The 24,981-nt window shown below is 38.9% G+C and overlaps 2 protein-coding genes across 2 annotated transcripts; both read right to left on the bottom strand.

Moving 5' to 3' along the window:
* Window positions 1-2,273: 2,273 nt before the first annotated feature.
* LOC130826567 (uncharacterized) lies at window positions 2,274-3,494 on the bottom strand. The gene is made up of 2 exons (XM_057692149.1): window positions 3,209-3,494; window positions 2,274-2,668 (listed from the first exon to the last, which is right to left on the bottom strand). The coding sequence occupies exons 1-2, from the start codon at window positions 3,492-3,494 to the stop codon at window positions 2,274-2,276; spliced, it is 681 nt and encodes a 226-aa protein (XP_057548132.1).
* Window positions 3,495-13,541: 10,047 nt separating this feature from the next.
* Window positions 13,542-24,133, bottom strand: LOC130826775 (sorting nexin 2B-like). The gene is made up of 5 exons (XM_057692353.1): window positions 22,763-24,133; window positions 22,445-22,654; window positions 21,980-22,240; window positions 15,303-15,389; window positions 13,542-13,972 (listed from the first exon to the last, which is right to left on the bottom strand). Exons 1-5 carry the CDS (start codon window positions 23,813-23,815, stop codon window positions 13,886-13,888), a joined length of 1,698 nt encoding a protein of 565 aa, XP_057548336.1. The 5' UTR covers window positions 23,816-24,133; the 3' UTR covers window positions 13,542-13,885.
* Window positions 24,134-24,981: the final 848 nt, after the last annotated feature.

The following is a 24,981-nucleotide window of genomic DNA, read 5'->3' on the forward strand; positions in this document are numbered from 1 at the left end:
TAGTCTTGCAATTTTGTAATTTGATTTTTGCAAACATTCAACTCTGTATTTTGAATATTTTGATGTATATATATTCCTGATTATGGAGTTTATTCGTGGTATCCATGCTTTTGTTCGTTGAGCCGTGGCTTCTCTCGTCTGAGGTCGCGGAATATTGCTTAATCGTATTAGCAGAGGGCGTGATTTGTCGATGTCACGCGCAGGCGACATCAAGGAGATTTGTACTTAGAATATTTTCAGCCCTTAGACCCCAGTAGTCCGACTTGTCGATGTCCCGGTTGGGGGTATCTTAGTGGGAGACTTGGGATTTTTTGAACTCAGGGACCCCAAACTGGGGGTCCGACTTATCGATGTCCCGGTTGGGAAACATCATTGCGAGAAACTTAGAATATTTTAAACTCAGGGACCCCAAACTGGGGGTCCGACTTATCGATGTCCCGGTTGGGAAACATCATTTAGAATATTTTGAACTTTAGGGACCTCAAACTGGGGGTCCGACTTATCGATGTCCCGGTTGGAAAACATCATTGTGAAAAACTTAGAATATTTTGAACTCTAGGGACCCCAAACTGGGGGTCCGACTTATCGATGCTACGAACGGATGTCAAATACTTCAAGTGATTTTTGGTCTTGGAACCCTATCCTAAGGGTCCGACTTATAGGTATCACAAGTTCGTTAGTGACAGAATAATTTGATAATGGGACCCCTCTCAAGGGGTCCGACTTATGGATATTACTGATTTAATAAGATTTGCAAAAGAATTTTACCAAATATTTGCGAACATAAGAGCCGGATAATCTGAAAATAAAACCTGTTTATTAATGATTGATAAGGATACAAGCGATGATTGAAGTAATTTTGAATTACAACGCAACTATGTTGCGGAATGACTGTAGTCGCGGATTGGTACTGATGAGTCTGTCACTGATGAGGCTGTTTATGCTGATGCTTACCGATTGCCCCTTGCAAATTTTATTAAATGAAGAATTTTTTCAAATGGTCTCCATTCCATGGTCGGGGTAGTTTTTTCCCTTTCATGTCTTCTAGTTCGAAAGTTCCTGGTTTGATGACGTGGGTGACTTTGAAAGGTCCGTCCCAGTTGGCCCCTAACTTTCCTTTCTCCACAATCTTTCCCGTAGCTTCTATTATTCGGAGGACCAAATCACCAATTTGAATGCGTCTGGTTTTGACGTGGCGATTGAAGCTACGGATCATCTTTTGTTTTTGTGCTATTGATCTCAGCATTGCGTTTCCTCTTGTCTCTGGCAGCAGATCTAAGTTTGCTCTTTTTCCTTCCTCATTTTCGTCGTGTGAGTAGTAGGTGACCCTTGTAGAGGGTACGCCTATTTCAACTGGGAGCACGGCTTCAGATCCGTATACTAAAGAGAAAGGTGTATGCCCCGTTGCGTCTTTGATGGTTGTTCGACTTGCCCATAAGATGCCTGGTAGTTCTTCATCCCAATTACCTTTGACCCCCTCTATCTTCTTTTTAATGCCATTCAGGATCTCTTTGTTCGCGGACTCTACTTGACCATTAGTTTGCGGCCTGGACACTGAACTGAATCTGATTTGGATGTTAAACTTGTCGCAGTACTCGATGGTGTTCTTGTTGACGAACTGCCTTCCATTATCTGTTATGATCACCCGGGGGATGCCGTACCTTGTGATGATATTCCGCCATATAAACTGACAGACTTGTTTGTCCGTGATTGAGCTAAGGGCTTCCGCTTCTACATATTTTGTGAAATAATCAATGGCCACAATGATGAATTTTGCGTTGCCCTTTTGCCGGAGGGAAGGGACCAAGGAGGTCCATGCCCCACTTGTCGAAAAGCAGGACGGCTTGCATGGCGGTCAAGTAATTAGATGGCTTTCTTCCTATCTTTGAGTGGTACTGACATTCAGGACATCTTTTGATCAAATACTCCGCGTCTTCTCGGAGTGAGGGCCAATAATATCCACTTCTAAGGACTTTCCCAATGACAGTTCGTACTCCTTGGTGTATACCGCATCCACTTTCGTGTATTTCGCGGAGGCTATAGTTTCCTTCTTCAGGGGATACGCATTTCAGGAGGGGGTGTGTATATGACTTCTTGTAGAGCGTTCCTTCGTGGAGTTCGAACCATCTGGCTTTCTTCCGGAGCATTTTGGCCTGACTTTCATCTTGGGGAAGCGTCTGATTCCGCAAATATTCGATGTATGGCTCCATCCATGTTTCTGATCTGTCGATGGTATCGACCATGAAGTTGATGCTGGGGTTAGGAAGCACTTCTCAGATTATGTCTCGAGCCGCGGATGTTTCTGCTGAGCTGGCAAGCTTCGCTAGGGAATCAGCCTGGGCATTCTGGGATCTTGGAATGTGCCCCAACGTGAACTTGTCGAATTTTTGAACAAATTCCTTTACTTGCTGCAGGTACATTTTCATGCTATCATCTTTAGCTTCGAATTCCCCGTTCACTTGTCCAACAATCAATTGGGAGTCAGAGAAGGCGGACAATTTTTTGGCTCCCGCTTCGTAGCAAATTCTCAGTCCCATCAATAATGCTTCATATTCGGCCTCGTTGTTGGATGCTGCGAACTCGAACCTGACCGCCCTTTCCATACGGACCCCGGCGGAAGACACAATGAGGAGTCCAGCCCCACTTGCTGATTGTGTTGAGGACCCATCTACATACAACTTCCATTCCTGATTGGGTTCAGGATGATAGGGGAGAGTGCTTTCAGCAATGAAGTCAGCCAGAGCTTGGGCTTTGATTGCTGTTCGAGGCTCATATTCGATGCCGAAATCCGCTAGCTGGTTTGCCCAATCTATGACGCGGCTTGACTTGTTTTTCCCTTCCAGAATCTTTTTCAAAGGTTGATCAGTCCGGACGATGACCTGGTGGGATTGAAAGTAGGGCTTCAATTTCCTGCTTGCCATGACGATTGCGAATATGACTTTTTCGACTTCACCGTAGTTTCCCTCCGAGCCACGGAATGCATGACTTACATAGTATATAGGAAGTTGTTTCTTTTCCCTTTCCGCAACCAGTACTCCGGATAACGAATATTCGGAGACAGAGACATATAGGACTAGCTTCTCCCCTTTGATGGGCGAAACTAGTTTTGGCAAGGTGGACAGGTGCTCTTTAAGTTGGCGGAAGGACTCTTCTGCTTCTGCTGTCCACTCGAACTTCTGTTGTTTTATTGTTTTAAAGAAGGGTGAACATTTATCCGCGGACTTGGAAAGGAATCTTCCAAGAGCAGCCACGCACCCCGTGAGCTTTTGTACTTCTTTTACTGAGGTGGGGGATCTCATGTTCTGTATAGCCCGGATCTTATCAGGATTTGCTTCAATGCCTCGCTCGTCTACCAGGAAGCCGAGGCACTTTCCTCCGGTAACTCCAAACACACACTTGTCAGGATTGAGTTTCATTTGGTGCTTTCGAAGGGTAAGGAACGTCTCTCGTAAGTCTGCGGCGTGCTGACTTGCTTGTTTGCTTTTTGTGATCATGTCATCTACATATACTTCTAAATTCCGTCCAATCTGAGATTGGAAGACCTTGTTGACCATCCCTTGATAAGTTGCCCCCGCGTTTTTTAATCCGAAGGGCATAACCTTGTAGCAATAGACTCCCATGCTGGTAATGAAGGCCGTGTGAGGTTGGTCTTCAATTGCCAACGGAATCTGATGATAGCCGGCATTGGCATCCATGAAGCTTAATAATGCATGGCCTGCTGTAGAATCCACCAGATGATCTATCTTTGGAAGTGGGTAATCGTCTTTAGGGCACGCCTTATTCAGGTCCGTGAAGTCGACGCACATCCTCCACTTGCCATTCGGTTTTTTCACCAGGACAACGTTGGATAGCCACTCAGAGTATTTGCATTCTTTAATAAATCCGGCTCTCAACAACTTCTCGACTTCCTCCTTGGCGGCCTCAGTCCGCTCTCTTCCTTGATGTCGTAGCTTTTGTTTTATGGGTTTATAGCCTGGTTTGATGTCAAGTTTATGACACGCGACACTGGTAGAGATGCCAGGCATTTCTTCCGTGCAAAAAGCAAAGACGTCGCGGAACTCAGCAATGGTGGCCACTATGTCCTGTTTGACCGTGCTAGGAAGATCTTTCCCTACCTTGATTTGTTTCCCCTCGAACATGTCTACTTCCTCGTATCGTTCTATGGGGCGAGGCCTTTCATGCGTGCTGGGATTTTCCTTGTACACGCTCATGACAGCTGGGACATTGTCTTCCCTTTTTCTTTTTGCAGGTGTCTCGGAAGACCCGCGCTTCAGGGTGTTGACGAGGCATTGGCGAGCCGTCACCTGATCTCCCTTGAGAATGCCAACTTGTCCATTATCTGTCTCGAATTGCAGCAAGAGTTGATGGGGAAAGATTGCTGCCTTGATATTATTAATGAGTGGGAGCCCCATGATAGCATTGTAGGGGAAGTTGAGATCTACCACTGTGAACCGTATGGGCATGGTCCGGCTTTCACTTTTCTCCCCTACCCGTACGGGGAGAATGATCGTGCCCAACGGAATGACCTGACTCCCTCCAAACCCAATCAGTGGTTTGTCTAGGGGTTGTAAGTGCTTTTCCTCGAACTTCATCTTTCTCAAGCACTCCATTGTAATAAGATCAGCCGTGCTTCCCGTATCTACCAGCACCCGTCTGACTTTCATTTGCCCGATTTTAAGAGTGACCACCAGAGGGTCGGTATGGGGTTGTTGCAGCGGTTGGGAGGTCGTGGCATCGAACTTCATGACCGGTCCCTTAGATGCGGCCATGGGAGGTCCTTTCAGCAAAGTGTGGACGCTGTTTTTTGCAGCGCGGATAGTGGGATATTCCTCAGTGTATCCCCCAAAAATCATGTTGATAGTTCCTTGAGTGTCGGAACTTTCGCGTCTGGCTTCGTTCCTCTTGGGGGATCTGCGTTTCTGTTGCCATGGCCTCCTTTCCCCTTCTCTTCCAGCATCATAATCCCTCCTGTTGAGGAACCTGGACAGTTTTCCCTCGTCAGCCAACTGATGCAAGATGCGCTTTAGTTCGCGGCATTGTGCCAGAGTATGGCCGTGCTCTTTGTGGTAATCACACCACATATTATAGTTGCGCCTATCAGAGGGGGTGGTAACAGGAGGTGGAGCTGGCAATTGATCTCGAACAGCGAAGAAAATGTCCCTCCTGTTTCGATTGAATATGGGGTCGTTTCCTCCATCTCCCAGATTCCGCGTCCTAGTTTCTCCTTCTGTAACATACACGTGTCGGGCTCGTGGAGGTCCCATATCTCCTCGAAGAATGCTCCTCCCTGTTTCGTGAGGATTGATGGGAGGGCCCGACATCTTTTTTCTCAAATTTTCGCCTTTTCGGATCATGTGCTTGACATATCTCTGAGGCCGTGACATAACTTTGGCATTGTTTCATGGCCTCTGCGTACGTCTTTACTTGACTTTCAACCAACTGGAACTTCAGCCGTTGGGCCTTCATTCCGTTGATTAGGGCGTTTAGCGCAACCGACTCCTCCAAATCAGTCACTTCCAGCACTACCTCATGGAACTTCTTAAGATATGAGGATATGGACTCTCCTTCCAATTGAGTGACACTAAGCAGGTGGAAGTTTGATTTCTCCTGCCTTCTTGAGGCTATAAAGTGGCCCAAGAACTTGCCCTCTAGTTGGGCAAAGTTGTGGATGCTTCCTCCGGGAAGGGAGGTGTACCACGTCAAAGCTACTCCTGTAAGAGTAGTGGGAAAGAACTTACACCATAACGATGAGTTGGTGGTGTACAACAACATAAGATTCTTATATGCCGTCAGGTGCTCCTGCGGGCATGACGTGCCATCGAAAGCAGCCATGTTCGGTACCTTTATTTTCCCGGGATTGGGAGTATTCAGTATCTCCATGGCCAGGGGAGAGATTAATGATATGGGCTCTTCAGGAAGGACACTCTTGTCGGCCTCATTCCGCGGTATGGAGGTGGGAGTGAGGGGACGGCTAGACCCCGCGAGTTGCGCCTTCTTCCTTTCCTCCCTTCTTTTATCTACCAGGGATTGGACGCTCTCAGACGTCTTTCGTTTTTTGCTCTCTAGGAAGGTTCGGGCATCTGGAGTGGCGGTTTTGGATTCGCCATCTCGTGTATCTGTCTTGCTATGGTGCGGGTAAGTTCTGGACCTTTCCCGCCTATTTTTATTGCGTCTACTGGAATGGGAAGTCCTCGAGTTCCCATCTTGAGATTCATGAGATTTTGGTATCTCTTGACGGGGCTCGATTCGTTCCTCTAAGTTCTTTATTTGGTTCGCCATGTCTTCCAGTACTCGTTGTTGAGTAGGGGTATTGTTTATGACGGCGCGGAGTTGTTCAGAGAACGCGGCCGTGAGATTTCGCGCTAGCATGTCCAGATCACGGCGAGTCACGGCTTGATTATTAGCGTGACCCGCTGAAGTGTCTGTATCTGTGCTATGCACGGTGGCGATTTGAGTCGGGTTCTTCTTGGGAGCCATGACTTCTTGTACTATCCCCACAGACGGCGCCAAACTATTTCGGTGATGAAACGAGGAAGTGGGATACACTTGAAATACCTGGAGATAAGTAGAAGTGTGATCAAGAGAAGCGACTTATGAGAGGAAGCGACCTGAATTCCTGCAACACAACACGTTAGCCTTGTCCGGGGGGTGATCTCCCGGAAAACCCCTCCGACGCTCAAGTTAGAACGTAGATCGGAAATTAATGAACGACAGATTGTAGAATGAATGCAAGAAGAGTGTGATTGAGATTGCCAAGGTTTATGCTAGGGCTCGGGAAGGCTAAGGAAATAATGTAATCGAGAATACTTAGAAAGCTATTTCCGATGATGCCATCCTGTTTAGTAGCTATCCCTATTTATAATGGTCAGGAAGGGAAGTTGTATCTCAGAGGGAATAAACTATCATGGGAGTAGTGGGAGAGATAGGCAGTTATCAAGCCTGAAACAAGGAGAGCCAAGCATGATTGAAGAGTGGAAGGTGGTGGGCAGTTATTCTCCTTAAAAGGAGGATGGCCAAAGAAGATAGATGACAGGGAAGTTAAGTATTCTGAAGGTAAAAAGCCCATGGGCCCTCCAAGGAAGACGGGAAGTCCAGCAGAAAGCCCATTGACCAAAAGTCAAAGTCAATTCGGAAAGGTCAAAGGGTATTTTAGTAACATGATGCTAATTAATAAATAAATAAAATAATTGAGTAAACAACACCATGACAAGTATATTATTATTCTTATTAATTATTTTTTTACTTTGTAGGTCAAATCACATTTAATGTATTAGAAAACTATATATTATATTTCATTTATTTCAATTATATATAAATTGTTTTCAATTTAATTTATTTAATGATATTTAATATTTAGTGTATTGGATATTTTGAGATACTTAAAACATAATATACTTTTATTAGGATTTGTTTTTGTTAGTTATACTCTTGATTACTTAAATGAATGCTTAATTTTAATATGATTTAGGTTGTGACTATCCTTATATAAGTTGCTTATATTTTTTCTGAAAAAAATTAATCTTTTTCGTTTAAACTAATAAAATAATTTTACATATGTATTTATATATGATTTTAAAGTGTGTTATTAATAGTAATAATATTTAATACTTCTATAATTAATGTAATAGTTATTTTTGTTAGCAAAAATTGGTATGTTATTTTTTATTAAAAAAAACTCATAATTGCGTATTGTACTCAGTGTACGAATCATTTGCTCTTGTATTCAAAATAAAAAAATAAAAGTATAAATATAATTATATTACGCACAATGCAAAATATGATATAATTTACGTAATGTATATAACTGTTCAGAGTGAAGCGAAATATAACTATAATGTAAAATTTATTTCATAAAATTTTAATTTCTTAGTTTATACAAATATGTCAGAAAAATGGATAAAGCTGTGCATAGCACGGGCACTATCTAGTATTTACTAAAATAAATCCACATAAAAAAAATCATATTTAAAGCTTGTTTTGTTAGTCGGTAAATATGAATAAACAATAGTTGAGTTTATTTAAGCATTTACCTAGTTTTTGTTTTTTTTATGAGTTTTAATTATCTTTTTCGCTCAGTCGATTTCATGCATAAACTTCTCTTTTAACCATTTTACTAGAGCCGAAGAACTCGTTGGTCACATCCTTATTTATGTCTAAGGGTAGTTGTCTTCTTTCCTTCCCCAGATCTCTTATCATAGTTTTCTATGAGCAGGATACACTAGGTATGAAGGTATGATGATAATGATATTTTCGAATTGAGTCAAAATTGATTTATTTTTGATAAATTTTCTTATTTTTTAATAGCAATTTGGATAGTTAATTTAATTATTAGTCATAAGTCGAGAATCTTGCCGTTAGCAGTTTTTATAGGGTGTTTGGCATATGAGATTTCAAGGAGGGAATGGGACTTTAGGGTAAAAAAAAAGTCAAGTCTTTGTTTGTTTAAAGGAAATGGGGATGGAAAATAGGACTAAAAAATGTGAAAGTCCCCACAACATGTCTTGGGTGGTATTTGAGTTGAGACTTTGATTCTTATCATCTTCATTTAAGTCCCTAACAAACAAATAATGGATAAGACTTTTTTATCTTAAAAGTCTCATCTTAAAAGTGTCATCTTAAAGTGTCATCTTAAAGTGTCACAAATCTCATTTCCTTGTGTCAATAAACAATAAACTTGTCACTATTAGCCTATAGAGACTTGGTTTTGATTAAATAAGGTTTAAATCTATACATTTTTCAAATGAGCCAGTTTTATACTGAAACTTTTTTTATTGGATTGACTTAACATACAGTATTAAATTATCACTTACAATTTTAAAATAATTAATTTTTATGGTTTTAAAGTAATTATTTATAACCTTAAAGTAATCTGATCAATTATAATAATCAGCTAATTATATGTACTCGTCTCATAATAAAACTGTACAATACAAAACTTGTTGATGAATTTATTAATGTCTGATTTGGCATGATCTAATCTGATTCAAATATCATTGATTGGATTTGATCTGAATCTTTCGGGTCTGATTTGTTCTGTTTTGGCCAGATCTAAACTGATTTGATGTAATCTGGTCTGGTAAAGTTTGATTTAATTTGGTTTGATCTAATCTTTGTTCTAGTCTGATATAGTTTGCTCAGATTTGATTATAATAATAATAATAATAATAATAATAATAATAATAATAATAATTATTATTATTATTATTATTATTATTATTATCATTATTTTGGCAATTATTATTATTATTTTTTTTTTGGAAGAAGAAATTTTTTTCCATTAAACAAACAAAATAATTACAGGAGCAAAGCCCAGACGACTCTACTAACTTCTAATAGCTGCATCAGATAGCTAAGTAGGCCCCACCTTCTAGGAAGAGTTTCCTACCCGCCTTCTTCATATGCATAGAAGAGAGAAGAGAAGCCTCAAAAAGAATAGGAACCAAACCAACATCCAAAAAACGACAAAACTATACATTATAAATGGTCCTATACAGCCAACTAGTATCTCTATCATTCTCATTGATATAGATAGCAGGGTAATGGGCCTTCACAACATCTTTGATAGTCTTAATGATTGCATCTGTTGATTTGACTTTCGCTTGCCAAATAGCTTCATTACGGGTTTGCCATATCTGGTATACAAGACAATTCAAGGCAATGCAAAAAAAAATTTCTTTAATTTGAATATTCTCTATTTTTTTATAGCTAAATTACCAAGCGAGGAGACTCTGACTTTGGAGCCAAGCCATGTCATGACTCCGTCTAGGCATTTTTGGCTAACCTTGCAAGAAAAGAACAAGTGTTTGGTGGATTCACTGTTGGTTCCACAAAGAGGGCATGAGTCATTTGGAGTAATGCCCAGTTCATACAAATGATCTTTGGTTTTAAGTTTTCGAGAAGAGCAAGTCAAACAATGAATCTTGTCTTCGGGAGAGCATATCTGGACCAGGCCCAACTTGCCCAGTTAACCTTCTCAGAGGGGCTAAGCAGCTTCTGGTATATCTCACTTCGGAGTACCTGCGATTTTCCAGCCATTCCCCAAGTTTCTCTTTAACACTGCATATTATTATTATTATTATTATTATTATTGTTATTATTATTTGGTAAAGTAAATTTTATAAAGTGCCAGAAAAAAAGTCAAAGCTTACATCTAGAGTCAAGAGACTTAGGTGTCGCTCACCATGAAAGCTCCAAAGGGCCAGAACAATCCCCTCGTCATTCGCTAGTTATCGGTGACGACACCTCAAAAAGAAACGTTCACAACGAGCGTAAACATATGGCATCCTACAAAATTCAATTACAAAAGCCACCAAGATTTAGCAAGGCAGCAATGCCAAAAAGCAGTAGCATCATGCATACAATACGCTGCATTATCAGCATCAGGAGCAAGATCTCCGCAGCCCGCATCTCTGTTCAAAACAATGCAAACTCAAATTGGAAAAGCAAAGCATACAGATAGCTTTGTAGCAAAAAAAGGACCCTCTGCTCTCAGCATGCTAGTAGTTTAGGGGCTGACAACACCATAGCATCATCCGTAGCCAGCAGCTTCCAACGCCTCAACACTAACTGCCTGCAGCAAGCAGCGCCTCTACATCAGTAGCTAAACCGGCTACCGCACCTTGAGAATGTGTCCAGAACACCACAACGACATACTTCACAAAAGCAACACTTTGGGGCTTTGGTTGTGCAATCAAACCAGCAGAAAGGAAACCCAGTTGCATTTATATCTTCATCACCATAACAGATGCAAGCATCACAAGGAGAACTAAACAAAACCAACTAAAAGGAAGAAAATTAGCTGTATCATATTCCTTTTCCAAAATATAGCTTAAAGGGTCAAGTCCCTGTAAACCTTAGGCTCCAGGGATAGGCACACTAGAGCCCCCGGATGATCAAAACACTAATCATTAGAGTGTGATGGGTTACCCCTCAGTCTTGGATCAGTGTTCGCCTCTATGGTGGTAATAATCATTTCTCCAGAGGCGTTAGTTGAATATATCTCAGTTCTGTTGCCTTGGGTAGGATGTGTTGCCTTGGGTAGGATGTGTTAGGGGGGATTTAGGAGGGTCATGGGTTTGTAAAAGTCCCACCTGACCTTGTTGTTTCGAGGGATGGGTAGCATCGGCTCAATTATTACTAATGTTATTATTATTATTATTATTATTATTATTATTATTATTATTAATTTTTTATTATTGTTATAGAAAAGACTTGTTACTAAAATAAAAAGAAACTTTACAGAAAGATTAGCAAGAAGTCAAGAAATAAGTTGAGCAGCCTCACTTTTTTTTTAAATACAAAAGGCTAACCTATGGAAAATGTAAATCATAGACTTGCTACTACGAGAATGACTCAAAGAAAACAAAGTAATCCTTAAAAAGCATATCCATTGTTTCTTCTCCAAACTCTCCAAAATTAGAGAAAGAAAAAAAGGGATATATGTGTATCCATTCTCTTCACGCTTGGCAGCTTATTTCTTCTTCCTTTCGAGAACTTTAATGGATTTTATGGTGTTTGCACAAGTTATAGCTCAAGCAGTTGCACCATTCACTATAAAACTTGAAAGGGTCCTTGCTTAAATAAAGGATGACCGTCATAACACTATTGCATAGGGTTCTTGTGAGCTGTCATGCATTGTATAAAAGGTTCTATCATATACGCTCACAGTCAAAGTGAAATTACCATTCTTTATCTTACAGAATCCATAACTAAAGTTGAAAGGCCTACATGTTCTTGAATAAGAATGAGAGCGTGTACCCTCTTCACAATGTTAGGGCATATATAATTGTCAGGCCATTGCTCTCTTTTCTCTTTTCTTGTTGTTATCTAGACCATAATTACTCTTCCTGTGTCTATGAAAAAACAAAGGAATTATCAACTATTGTATTGTCAATACATGTTTCAAGTAAAATTTAGGATATTGATTTAACAAACCTTCAAGTAATGTCAAAACAAGCTTGAATTTGTTAGCACCAAGTGTAGCATCAAAACTCTCAACAAAATTAGTTTTCTTTTCATCACAATAAACCTTGAGGTCAAATGCATCCTTGGTCCGTTAGACTGAATCACCAATGTGTGCATTCTAAGCTTTGGTTGATATATTAATCTTGTCAATGTTTTATATTTTCTTTTGAAATTGAAGTTTGAATGACATTAGCTGCCCCACAAAACGAAGCATACATTAGTGGCACTGGAAGTTTCCTTTTTCGATTGTTGACAAGTACTTTCTATAGTATCTTTTTTCCAGTAATGTACTCCTAAGACTTTTCACTGCTTTCATCAAATCAATCTCCTTTTGAGTTGAATTTGTTTCCCATTTCAAACATCAAATATCTTCGTTCGGTCTTGATTACAATTGAATTTGTTTTGCCTAGCTTATAAATTTCCTAACATACTTAAATATTGGGTTTTTGTCAAACTCTTCTAACTTTATAATCTCCCTTTTTTAATTAACCATCTTTATTACTACCTTCTTTTCTTTTTTTTTTACTTACACCCAAGCTATTCATTATTCTATAGTATTTTACATATTGTGACTATGATACGAGAAAAAAACAGCCATGTGAACTCTTGTTTTATTTATCTCATAGGATATTTTCATAATATTAGAATTTTATAAATTATTAGTTGTATATAATTCTAAATATAAACAATTCAACAAATGCCTTCAACTGCGTAAAGAGGTATTTGGGTGCAAGCAAAAAAATAAAGTATTAATTTGTCTTCTTTTATTGACTATAGTTGTTTCTTCTTTTTAGTAAATATTTTAATGATGATTGACATGAAATAAATTTGATTAATAGTTAACAAAGATGTTCATATTATTTTAATATTATTGTAATTATATTTGAAGCAGAAAAAAAAGAGTTAGAACAAATGGTCCGACCAGCCCAATCCAAGAGTTGAACAACTGAAAACCACTAAGGAGCCGATTGGAACCTAAATCGAAACCTTACAGTCCAAATTTTGTTCCACATTTTGGGAACTAGCACCGGATGGAACCGAAACCGGCTCAACCTAGACTGTGACCATCACCTATTTACACCAACTTCAACATACATTTACTTCTAGGTTTGCTTATTTTTTGTCCCAGTCCCATCCCCGGATCAATACATTGTTTGAATTTTATCATAATTTTAGGTTAATGATAATGATTATCTATGCCTAGTAATTAATAGAATCAGTTAAATCAAATGACAATACTTCAGTTCAGTTTGAGGGATTTTATAGCTTTATCGTGTAGCTTGGATTATTTTGGATGATTGATTCAGGTTGAATCAGGATTGAATACTAGTATGTGGTATGCCTAATTTAGGTTGGACTATCTAATTTCAGATTAACGCTTCACAAATGTCATTAGAATCCGAAGTCGGAGTTTGTTTTACCAGCCCTTGTTGGCGGAGCCATTGTGTGTCCATGGTGCCTTCAGAGATCCGACAATCTTTTCCTTGATGAGCAGGATCAAGTTAGTGCGGGATGAGTTAGCAGGATCGCCTTCACTTCATCACAGACCAAAAACGAATCATCCACAAAAAATAACAGCCACTAAAATACAGTTGATATACTTCATTTCGCACCATCGAGAATAAAAATGTCATAGAATGAACCGAATAAAAAGGTTATTACATAACCTGGCATTCCCTTTTACTTCTTATTAGAATTTCAAATGTTCACATGTAATCGTGGAAGTACATTACATGATGTACAAGATCAAAATACAGATAAAACACATCAAAAAACTACCTGGAAGTTATATAGCACTTTCGATTCTGATTCTCTCGGTAGTATGCAGACTGCAGTTGCCTTGTCTTCGATTAATCTAACAGTGTGGAAAATTTGTGAAAGACACAAGAACAATCTACTCTTTTCAGTTTACAGTTATGTACTACACTCTGGAACTTTCTTTCATATATCCTCTAGTATCTTCTGTAACCTTTGACCATAAATTAGCCATTTTTTCAGCACAGTTTACCTGTTAGGGTCACACCAACAGACATCCTTTAAGACCACAACTTGACAAAGTAAATTAGTAACTCAGATTTAATATAAAAAAATAATTTACGGCATGGTTTATCATGATCCACTGAAATCACTGATTTATGAGCCACAAGGACTCAAAATTACATGCATCAATTTTAATGTACTCCTATATGGCTATATGTTTATCTCTGAGTTGTTTGTGCCAATGTGTGTATTTGTGTAAGAAGAGAGGCTTTTGCGTTCTTATAAGCGTGATCAACAGCAAATGAACTTGATCAAGCTGATATCCATAGAAAAAAGGGCAATGTAATAGACCAGGTATTCTCCCCAATGCTCCCCGATAAGGCCACAACCAATACGGCAAAAGCAACTACAACAGCCCTCCCAAACACTACATTTGCTGTTCACCATCCAAAAAATCATTTACAACCTGTATCATCCACTATAGCAATAACCTCGAATTTACCAAATTGTTCAATAATCTACAACATTGACATCCCCTAATCTAATATGACTTAAAAGCGAAAAAAATTTCTATTCCAAAATTGGTAAAGAAGATATTTGAGGAAAAGTAATGCTCCACCTAGAATAAAAATGGAGCTCCAGTCAGAGTGATAGACAGCAGATCCAAAAGCTCCATTATCGTAGAACCAAAACAGTGCCAACAAAGTATTCTAAGCGTATACTTACCCTAAATGAAGCGAAGTTTTTTGCCTGAAGTCTACAAACCAAACAACATGACGGCCAGCAAGAGCTGTGAGCCAACATTACTCATTCCAACACATAAGATTGCCTCTAGCATGAACACCAAAGTCCTTCAGTTTTCCTTGTAACGAGAGAAAAAGATAAAAATAGGGATTTGACAACTACATCAAAAATCTATAAAACTTCCAAGTTCCAAAAGTGTTTTACATAATGCAACATTCATATTCCTAATCTTCCTGTCCACATTGGTTAGGGCATTAGAATAAGATCGTCTACAAACATCGTGGTTCCAAAAACTCAATTTCAAAGTTAAACTCCCATTGCTCAGTCTCTCTGAATTTCTCACTGTCCATGAAAATCATATACATAAAAACAAAACTCTCCATTTGACAGAAAATATATCTTAGCCAAGCTTACTGCTGCTCCTCATCCAATATTGCTTTACTCATAAGTCATGGGGATCAAGGAAAACATCTAGCAATTGTTTTGACATACCTTTTAAGTTTGCATAATTGTATGCAAAGCAAGAAATATTATAGGGTGATCACTGATTACATTTAATAAAGAGATGAAAATTTATATCAGCACAATCAGTACTTGAAAGGTAGAAAAACTACCTGATCATTTACAAACCCCTTCAGCATTTTCAGAAAATCAGAACGTTTTTCTCTTTCCAATTTCTCAAGTTCAATCCTATTATTTTCCTGCATGTATATAAGCTTTGAGTGAGATTCGCTAATAGATAGGGCAGAGAAGCGCATTAACTTCAGGCATCCCAACACACTTGTACTTTAATATCATATATAACAAGAAAAATTGGTACTCAACCAATTTCAAAAAGCAAAAGACAACTTATGTGAGACACAAGACAGGTACGTGGAACATAATGCAAAATGTCAGATGCGGTCGAGGTGCTATAACAATTGCAAAATCACTTTCCTGGTTAATGCGGATGGATTTGCGTTTAATTCGGCTATGTTGCAGTCACAATAATTTCACAGTGTGTACAATGTGATTTTGAAGCATTGATGAGACCATTATTTTGCATTATGATAAGTATTTACCAAAAAGCCATTTTCGAAAGCTTGTCTGCAAAACATAGTACCAGCTCCGCCAACAAGATATTTTTCTTTTATATTGTGGTTAATACTTATTATAGGTTAATTGAATCAGAACCCTATGGCAATAAATTATAAACTAAAAGGTGAAGTAAAATCTAATAGCGTTGATTGGCAGGTGATGTCATGAATTCCATCTTGATACGTTTTAGGACATGTATATACACCTAATAGGTAGAACTTAGGCTTAGGTGTTGAAATGTTGGTGACTCAAACATAGATGAAGATGCATGGGAATGGGTTCCAAGAGCAAAAGCCAAGTTGGCTTTGTTTGGGATTTGATGGCAGCCGAGCCGTCCTAGTTTGCTGACAACATAGGGGCTTTCTAGAAGGGATCGCCAAGTCGACGATGATGGAATCCTTGGTGACGCTGAGCCGACGTTCAGTACTGACTTTTGCATCTGTTTTCCAGAGTATGCAGCCGAGTCGGCGTGGCATGGCTTGTTGGTGAAGCCGACTCGACGATAGGTTGCGTGTAGCTGGCTGCTTCAGTCGTGGGTAGTTTTTGATGGTTTTTATTCTTTTTTTGGCCCTAGTTTCTTTACCAAGGGACAAGTACTATATAAGGCTCTCCCTAAATTAGAATTAGGGCACACAAAAACAGAGTGAAAAACTAAGAGGGAGAATAATTTATCTTGTAATCTCCCAGCTTATAGTGAAAGTTTGATTCTCGGTGCCTCGTGGACATAGCTATCTTATCTTATCGATAGTAAACCACGTAAATTTCTCGGTGTGATTTTCTTTATTGTTTGCATTAAATCTGTCATGCCAAGGACAGAGAGAGAAGTGGAAACCTGGTTGAATACTATCATAGGAGGCGTAGGAAGGGAAACCTTGAAGAGTTAGGGCAGTTTGGGGGGGGGGGGGGGGGGGGGTGGGAGGGGGGGAGGGGCAGGCGTTTCAGTAGGATTAGAAGGAGAAAACATTTAGTTACAAATGTTTTTAGTTATGTTGTTATATTCAGTTATCTTTAGTAGTTGGGTCCTGATGCCAATATAAGCATTAGTTGTATTAAATAAAGTGTGAAGAAAATCAATAAAAAGTGGGACTAAGGAGCTGGAGTGCTCAAACTATTTGATATAAAATCTAATGTGTTCTTTTCTTCTTTGTGTTCTTATTCATCTTTCCTAATAGTAGCATTGAGACTTCGTGTGTCTCAACAGGTACCGGAGCGGTTTCTTTTTCCTGTGTATTTCCATAATCATGGGTAATCCAAATCAGCAACAAATATTGGATCAAACGGAACAAGATATGGAGAGGTTGGAAGAGGTCTTTACAAACCATGTTAGAATTGAAGTAGAGGCAGAGGAGCAATTTCTGGGAAACAAGAAAGTATAGACCGTGTCTTGGCCATTTTGATGGATGGACCCGCAAAGCTCAAACGATGCAATTTTTGTGGCAAGGTCCCGTTACTACAAATTGGAAAAGTCAAACGATGCAATTTTTGTAGTAATGTCAAAAGGCCATGTTGGTGGGCAACCCCTCATTAAAAAGGTCGAAAATATTGTTGAAGGCCATGATTAAGGCGTTACGAAGCGAAGGAGGAGGAAATTTGGTGGAGTACAATGGGATTGAGACTTGTTTGAAGGAGGCTTCGATACCTAGCCACTTGCGAGACTTGTTCGCACATTACACCGACATCTTTAACCAACACCTTCCCTCACCAGCATAGAGTAAAAATTGCAGTCACAAAACAGTGATGCGGTAACGAGAGTGATGCGTTTATTGTAAGGCCTAAATATCGGTCAAAATCAAAAGATATTCCTTGGTACAGCCCAAAATACGATTTCTTTACACCTTTACAACGCGGAAAATATAGATTCGTTGTTTTTGAAAACATTTACAATGCGGCCGACGCGATGCGATGCAGCCTTGTTTTTACACTATGCTTACCACCCCAAAGAACCCAAGACCATAACATCAACCTTAAGGATGGAACCGATCCTATCAATGTTTGCCCTTAACGCTACCCCCGCAGCTAGGGATGGTCATGGGTCCAATACCCTGTTGGACCCGCCCCTTTTTTAAGGGTCTGGGTCTTGCTTTTTGAGACCCATCAAATCCGGGTCGGATCGGGATCTAAAAAATATTTTAAGGATCTGGGTCCGGATCCTAGGCTTTAGACCCGGACCTAAACACGGATCCTATAAAAACTAAATATTTAAAAGTAAACATTTAGAATTCTAATGAATTTGACCCACAGTCCAGTAGCCCACTTCATGATTTATTTTTCAATTCTTTGTTTTTTTTATATTGATATTTTGTTCATGAATTATTCTTTAAATCTTTTTTTTAAGTAGATTTTGAATTTTTTGCCATGGTGGTTGTTGTAGAAGTAAATTTTAAGAGATTTTTTTAGACCCATTAAGGACACTAAACAGATCAGATCAGGAGAGTCTGAAAATTTTGGATCCTTAGGGTTTGGATCCGAGTCTGGATCTTTAAAAAAATAAAAGGGTGTGGGTTCGAGTCTGGGTCTGGCCAGACCCGCTCCAGGAAGGTGCAAGACGTCCACAAAAAAGCCTTTAGAATTCATGAAGGGCATTACGAGTTCCTTGTCATGCCAATTGGCAAATGCTCCTTCAACATTTCAATCTTTGATGAATGAGGTGTTTCGCCAGAAGTTTTGATTTTCTTTCGATGATATACTCATGTACAGCAAGGGTAGGGAGAAGCATCGTGACCACGTGGAGCAAGTGTTTCAATGTCTAAAAAATCACCGCTTCATTGTCAATGGTGGCGAAAGTGAATTTGGTAAGGATGCATAGTTGGGCTATATAATTTCGGATGAGGGGGTATCGGTGGATGAGGAAAAAATAACTACCATGAAATATTGGCCAATACCAAAGAATCCTAAATAATTAAGGGGATTCTTGGGGCTTACTAGATATTATCGTAGGTTTGTTAAGGGATATGCTCAGTTGACAAAGGCTTTAACAAATCAATAGAAGAAAGATTCATTTTCTTGGAATGAGGAGGTAGAGAAAGCATTTCATCAATTGAAGGGGGTCATTACAAGAGATTTGATTTTGGCTTTGCCGAATTTCCAGAAATTGTTTGTAGTTGAAACAGAAGCATCCTATCATGGGCTGGGGCTGTCTTAATGCAAGATCGACATCCAATAGCTTTCTTTAGAAAGACTCTCGGGTTATGGGCTAGTAGGAAAACCATATATGGAAAGGAATTGATGGCAATTATATTTTTCATTTTAAAATGGAAGCATTATCAGCTTGGGCGAAAGTTCTTGGTGTGAACGGATCAAAGGAGTATGAAGCATTTGTTGGAGCAATGAGAGGTCAGTGGTGATTATCAAAAATGGGTGATGAACTTGATGGGATATGATTTCGTTATTGAGTATAATCCGGGAAAAACGAAAATCGTAGCTGATGCCCTTTCATGTATACCACATCATGTTCTGAAGTTGGGTGCTTTATTATGTTCGAATGATATTAACAGGGGCCTGCTGCAGGAGGAAGTAAAAAAGGATCAGACCTGGTTTGCAGAACCATAAGACAGGCAATAGCTCTGGAGGAGGCTGTTCCAGCAGGTTACACTTTGGAAAATGACATTTTGTTTTCCAAAGGGACGTATGTGCTCGCTAAGTCATCTCCATTCATTATGATGCTTTTAAGGGAGTATCACAATTTCCCAGTGGGAGGTCATGCAAGAGAATTAAAAACATACCTCTGATTAGCAACTGAGTGAATTTGGGAGGGAATGCGCAGGCAAGTAACATGGTATGTGAGGGAATGCCAAGTATGTCAACAAGCAAAGGCTTCGTATCAAAGTCCAACAGGGTTGTTACAAAATCTAGCTATACCTACGTACGTGTGGGAGCATATAACAATGGACTTTATTGAAGCCTTACCAAAATCAAAAAGGGTGGACACGATACTAGTAGTGGTTGATCGCCTTTACCAAATTTGGTCATATTTTGGCTCTCAAACACCCTTAATCTACGTTGACAGTGGCTGGTCGTTTTGTTAAAGACGTGGTCAAGCTACATGGGTTTCCTTCAACTATAGTGTCGGATCGTGACAAGGTTTTTATGAGCATATTTTGGCGGCAAATGTTCGGTTACAACAAACTAAATTGTTGTATAGCATAGCGTATCATCATCAGACCGACAACCAAAGTGAGATCGTTAACAAGGTGGTTGAGACGTACTTACGATGCTTTGCGAATGAGCAACCTAAGAAATGGACGAAATGGTTGCGCTAGGCTGAATTTAGTTACAATACCTTACCTCACATTTCAACTAGAATGTCTCCGTTTCAAGCTTTATACGGGAGAGTTCCCCTTCATGTGGTTCGTATGGTACATCAACACACTTCAGTCGATTCTTTGGACCAACTTTCACAAGAAAGGGATGTTATGTTGGAGGAACTACGATTTAATATTTTGAAGGCACAACAATGAATGAAGCACTATTCGGATAAGAGGCGAGGGAATGTCACATACCAAGAAGGGGATTGGGTATTTCTGAAATTACGTTCATATAAACAAAAAACTTTAGCTAAACACATCAATGAGAAGCTGAGCCTTCGTTATTACAGACCATACAAAATCTCAATGGATCGGTAAAGTTGCTAACAAGTTGGCTCTTCCAAAAGATTGCGAACTACACCCTGTTTTTCATGTGACATTTTTCATGTATCACAGCTTAAAAGAGTGGAGGGACTTCCTCACACAAAAGATCTACCCCTCCCCTAACTATGGACTTGGAAATATAGGTTCCACCCGCAGACATACTCCAAGTTAGACATTTCATTCCAGCCTAGGAGATATTGGTTTCATGGGAGGGATTGGATTTAACAGAGGCGACTTAGGAGGATGCTCATAAAATCTTTTTGGCTTTCCGTATTCCACACCTTGAGGACAAGGTGCATCTTTTGGCGGGGGCCGAGGGGTATTGTCACGCCAGAGACAGAGGGGGAAGTGAAACCCAGGTTGAAAACTTATCAGAGGAGGCGTAGGAAGGGAGTAGAAAGAGAAAACATTTAGTTATTTAAATGTTTTCTATTATGTTGTTACATTCTGTTATTTTTAGTAGTTGAGTCTTGATGCCTATATAAGCACTTGTATTAAATAAAGTGTGAAGAAAATTAATAAATAGTGGGATTAAGGAGCTGCAGTGCTCGAAATTGTTGATATTCATTCTTGAGTGTTCTTTTTTTTCTGTTCTTATTCATCTTTCCTAATAGTAGCATTGAGACATGGTGTATCTCAAAATCTTTTTTTTTCGATTATTGCTTCTGTTGTCACAGAAAACTAGGATTTGCATAAATAAATATAGTAACTTCATAAATTTGAAGTAAATGCTAAAAATTTCGAATAATGGTTTTCCATGTAAAAAGAAAAGGCAGACTTTGACCCATAAAACCTCCAAAACTATTAAAATCAATGTCCGTGTACAATATATATCCTATCAATGAGCACCATGTCTACTGTCTAGAGAGACAATAAGAAATTAATCAGCTTCTTCAAAGATAATTTAGCATTACTATATTTTAATATGCTTCACCAGAAAGAGTCTACAAGGTAAATTTGAAATACCATTGATCAACCATATACACATATTACTACTACCAGAAACATAACCAATTAAACAAGGCACAATTAACCTACTCGCTGCAAGCAAATTTGAACTTTCATAGCTCAGCTATGCCTAAGAGCAACAGAGCCAAGGAGATGATCAGATAACATTTCACTTTGAAAATAACAACAAAGGGAAATTTAGATTTTTTTTGCTTCTTTCGTCAATCTTGACTAGTTCGAACTATGACCCTCACAAGGTCCACATCCCTAATTGAACCCAAAACTGTAACACGCTTATCATAAGAATTCTATAGCATTATAAGCTCTTCACGTCTTGGTTAGTTTATCACTCTTAATTATGATAAATGAAGTTAGCAATTTCTGTAATTCATAAATTGGCAATGCAACAATGCAATAAAAGTAGTTCTAAAAGTAACTTCATATCAATATGCTATTACGATACAAAGGAAAGGCAAAATTTTGTTACAAAGGGATCTTCAGCAAAGCTGGCAGGTTCAAGGTCAAGCTACAGTCTAGGGATAACACATTAGTGTGTTGCATGCAATACCAGTTCGAATGGAAATATCAATCCTATAACTTCAACCTGGAAAAAATTTCAGTTGGATTGGATTACATACCTTGATTTGCTCATACTCTCGGACTGCGCAGTTTTTCGAGTCTTCAGTAATTTTCAAGGTTTCTTTCAACTCTTCCAGCTTGTAATTTCTGGCCTTATCACCACCAAAGACTCTAGAAGATGCACTTTCTAGCTTTTCAGCCCTAGATTGCAAAGAGGATACCTCTGACAGAAGTGTCTGAACTGTCAACAAAGCATTTGCACGATCTGAATATGCATTGTGAGCCGCTAACATAACCCCAAGATATTCGTGAAGGGTATCCTGTAAAAGAATAGGTAGCTTAAAAACCTTTATAACACTCTGAAGTCTGAAATCTATGATTAGAAATTTAAAACTTGATTCTCAAGCAAAATGTCTATTCATTACTAGAACTGATGAATAAGCTTATTAACCTATTCTAATATGAAGTTTATAACTAAACAGAGATATGTGGTATTTATAATCAAAATGTAAAGCACGAGATACCAGGTTTTTCACTGTTTTGGCATTCAACTCCCTATATATTCTGCTGCCTCTAACACAAGCTGTTGCTACGTTTTTAATTTCAGAAGCACGTGTTTTTTGAGTGTCGTAAGTTGCTGTCTCATTTTCAAATTTTGTCAATTTGATAAATGAGAGCCCCAACTCTCCCATTGTATCTCCTATATCTTGCTGAGCTTTGACAAGTGATTCAGCCTAAAGGAGATAAGATAACAAAACATTAGAAAATAGCACTTCGGCAAATCATCATGAACCATGACATGGTAAACCAGTGAAAAGCAAAAGTCATAAGCGCAAAATGACCTGTTTAGACACATCCGTAAGACGATGCTCGAAATCGAAAAGATTGTCCTTCTTCTCCAAGAATTCTTTGTCTTCCTCAACAACTGCCGGCTTAGAATTTCCCCAATCACTTGTAACAGACTGCTTCAGCTCTCTAAACAACCTCAACAAATCCCTTCCACCTTTAGCAGGTTGAACAGCCTCGTGTGAGGCCACAACATTCCTTGAATCCCCAAATAATTGCTTAGGTAAGTTAGCAGCCCCATCTAGGATCCTTGATGCTACATCTATGCTCGTAGGCAAAGGTAGCTTCCCAGGCACTTGCAAAAACACTCTCAACTCATCACTTGTGCTAATCACAGGATGAGCCGCCAATTTCCTCAGATACTTCTCCAATGCTAATCTCCTCTGCTCAACAAAATCCTGCTTATGCATCACTTGACTCTCCACCACACTCTTATCTGGCCTAGGTGGTATGAAAAAACCTCTATACGACTCAGACAACCTATCTGCTAACGTTACAACATCCCTAAACCTCCTCCTAACACTGAAATCTGACCCACCAAACCCTCGCATATTGGTCTTTGTACTAATCAAATAAGTCACATACGTATTCCCTCCAGGAACAATCGAATTTGACACCTCATGCTCCTTCTGAGGATTCAAAACAGTAATATGCAAATACTCTGAACCCAATTCCGACCTTGAGAAGCTCTCAAAACTCACCTTAGGGCTCCCAATCCCGTTCGTTTCCCCACCATTATGAACCTCTCCCAAAATTGGATTAACAAACACATCAGAGTAATCAGAATCATCAAAATGTGAGTTAAAATCATTATCTTTTGAGCTAATATGATCTTCTCCTTGTAAAGGAGACAACAATGGATCTGAATCAGCAGGTGCCACAACAATTGAAGGAAATGATAAAGGATGATTACTATTTGAATCAGATAAAGGCGTAATTACAGTTTCATAATTAGAACCCGAACATGACGATGATAATAATGGATCGTCAAGAATTAGGGTTTGCATATCATCTGGATGAGCTCCTCCGTCATTCTCAAAGCCCATCATTTTTCTATATTTTATTACTCCAATATATTATTTATCAATCGACAAAAACAAGCATCAACAAAATCAAATTGAATGAATTTCCTAAATGTTATTCCTAGCAATTTCAAACTATTATCTATACTACTAAAAGCAAATGAAATTACGAACCAGAATCTGCATTCGGAAAGCCGATAATGGAGGAATGAGAGACATACAGAAGAAGATGATGATGAGTAATTGAATTGGAGTTATCAGTCACGAATAATTTTGCGGTCTAGAGGAGAGAGAAAAGAGTGTACCTATGAACAAGAGGGGATTTTATTTTCACGCAAATTATCAATAATAGATTATTTTTGTTAAAAAGGTCGGGAGAATATAAGAAGATAAATAGTATAAGAGATAAACTTATATCGGTTTATCAATCTATTCCATTCTCCATATCTGTATTACAATAACTTGTAGATATATATAGCAAAAGATGGGGAGAGGAAACAAATGTGGTACTGTTGTGAAAGATAGACAATGCATTCACTAGTATTGTCACCTCAATCACAACACTCCCCCTTTAATGCAGTATATATATATGGAAATTTTATTATGACATTCATAATCCTACAACTGTCTCATTAAAAACTTTTATCAGAAAAACCCAGTGGGAAAAAAAAACTGATCAAAGGAAAAAAGATTACAGTGAGCATATTTCTCCCCCTGAAGTTAACATATGTCTCGAAATCGGCACATTCCAATCTTGCGTACCAAATATTCGAATTGCTTTGACGGGAGTGACTTTGTGAATAAATCAGCAGGGTTTTCACAGGATTGAATTTCTTGGACTTTTATCTTTTTATCTCTCTGCAGATCATGTGTGAAGAATAATTTTGGTGACAAGTGTTTTATTCTGTCTCCCCTGATGTATCCTTCTCTGACTTGGTTGATACATGCATCATTATCTTCATAAATTGTAGTTGGTGCCCTAGTTGTATCGTTTAAGCCACAATCCTTTTGGAGTTGGCCGATCATGGATCTCAACCATACACACTCTCGGCTGGCTTCATATAAAGCTATCAGTTCTGCATGATTTGAGGATGTAGCCGTTAGAGTTTGTTTTGTTGATTTTCAAGATATTACGAGTCCTGCATATGTAAATACATATCCAGTTTGTGACTTGGACGTATGTGGATCAGATA

Source organism: Amaranthus tricolor, chromosome 11 (assembly GCF_026212465.1).
Source record: "Amaranthus tricolor cultivar Red isolate AtriRed21 chromosome 11, ASM2621246v1, whole genome shotgun sequence".
In the NCBI taxonomy this organism is placed as follows: domain Eukaryota; kingdom Viridiplantae; phylum Streptophyta; class Magnoliopsida; order Caryophyllales; family Amaranthaceae; genus Amaranthus; species Amaranthus tricolor.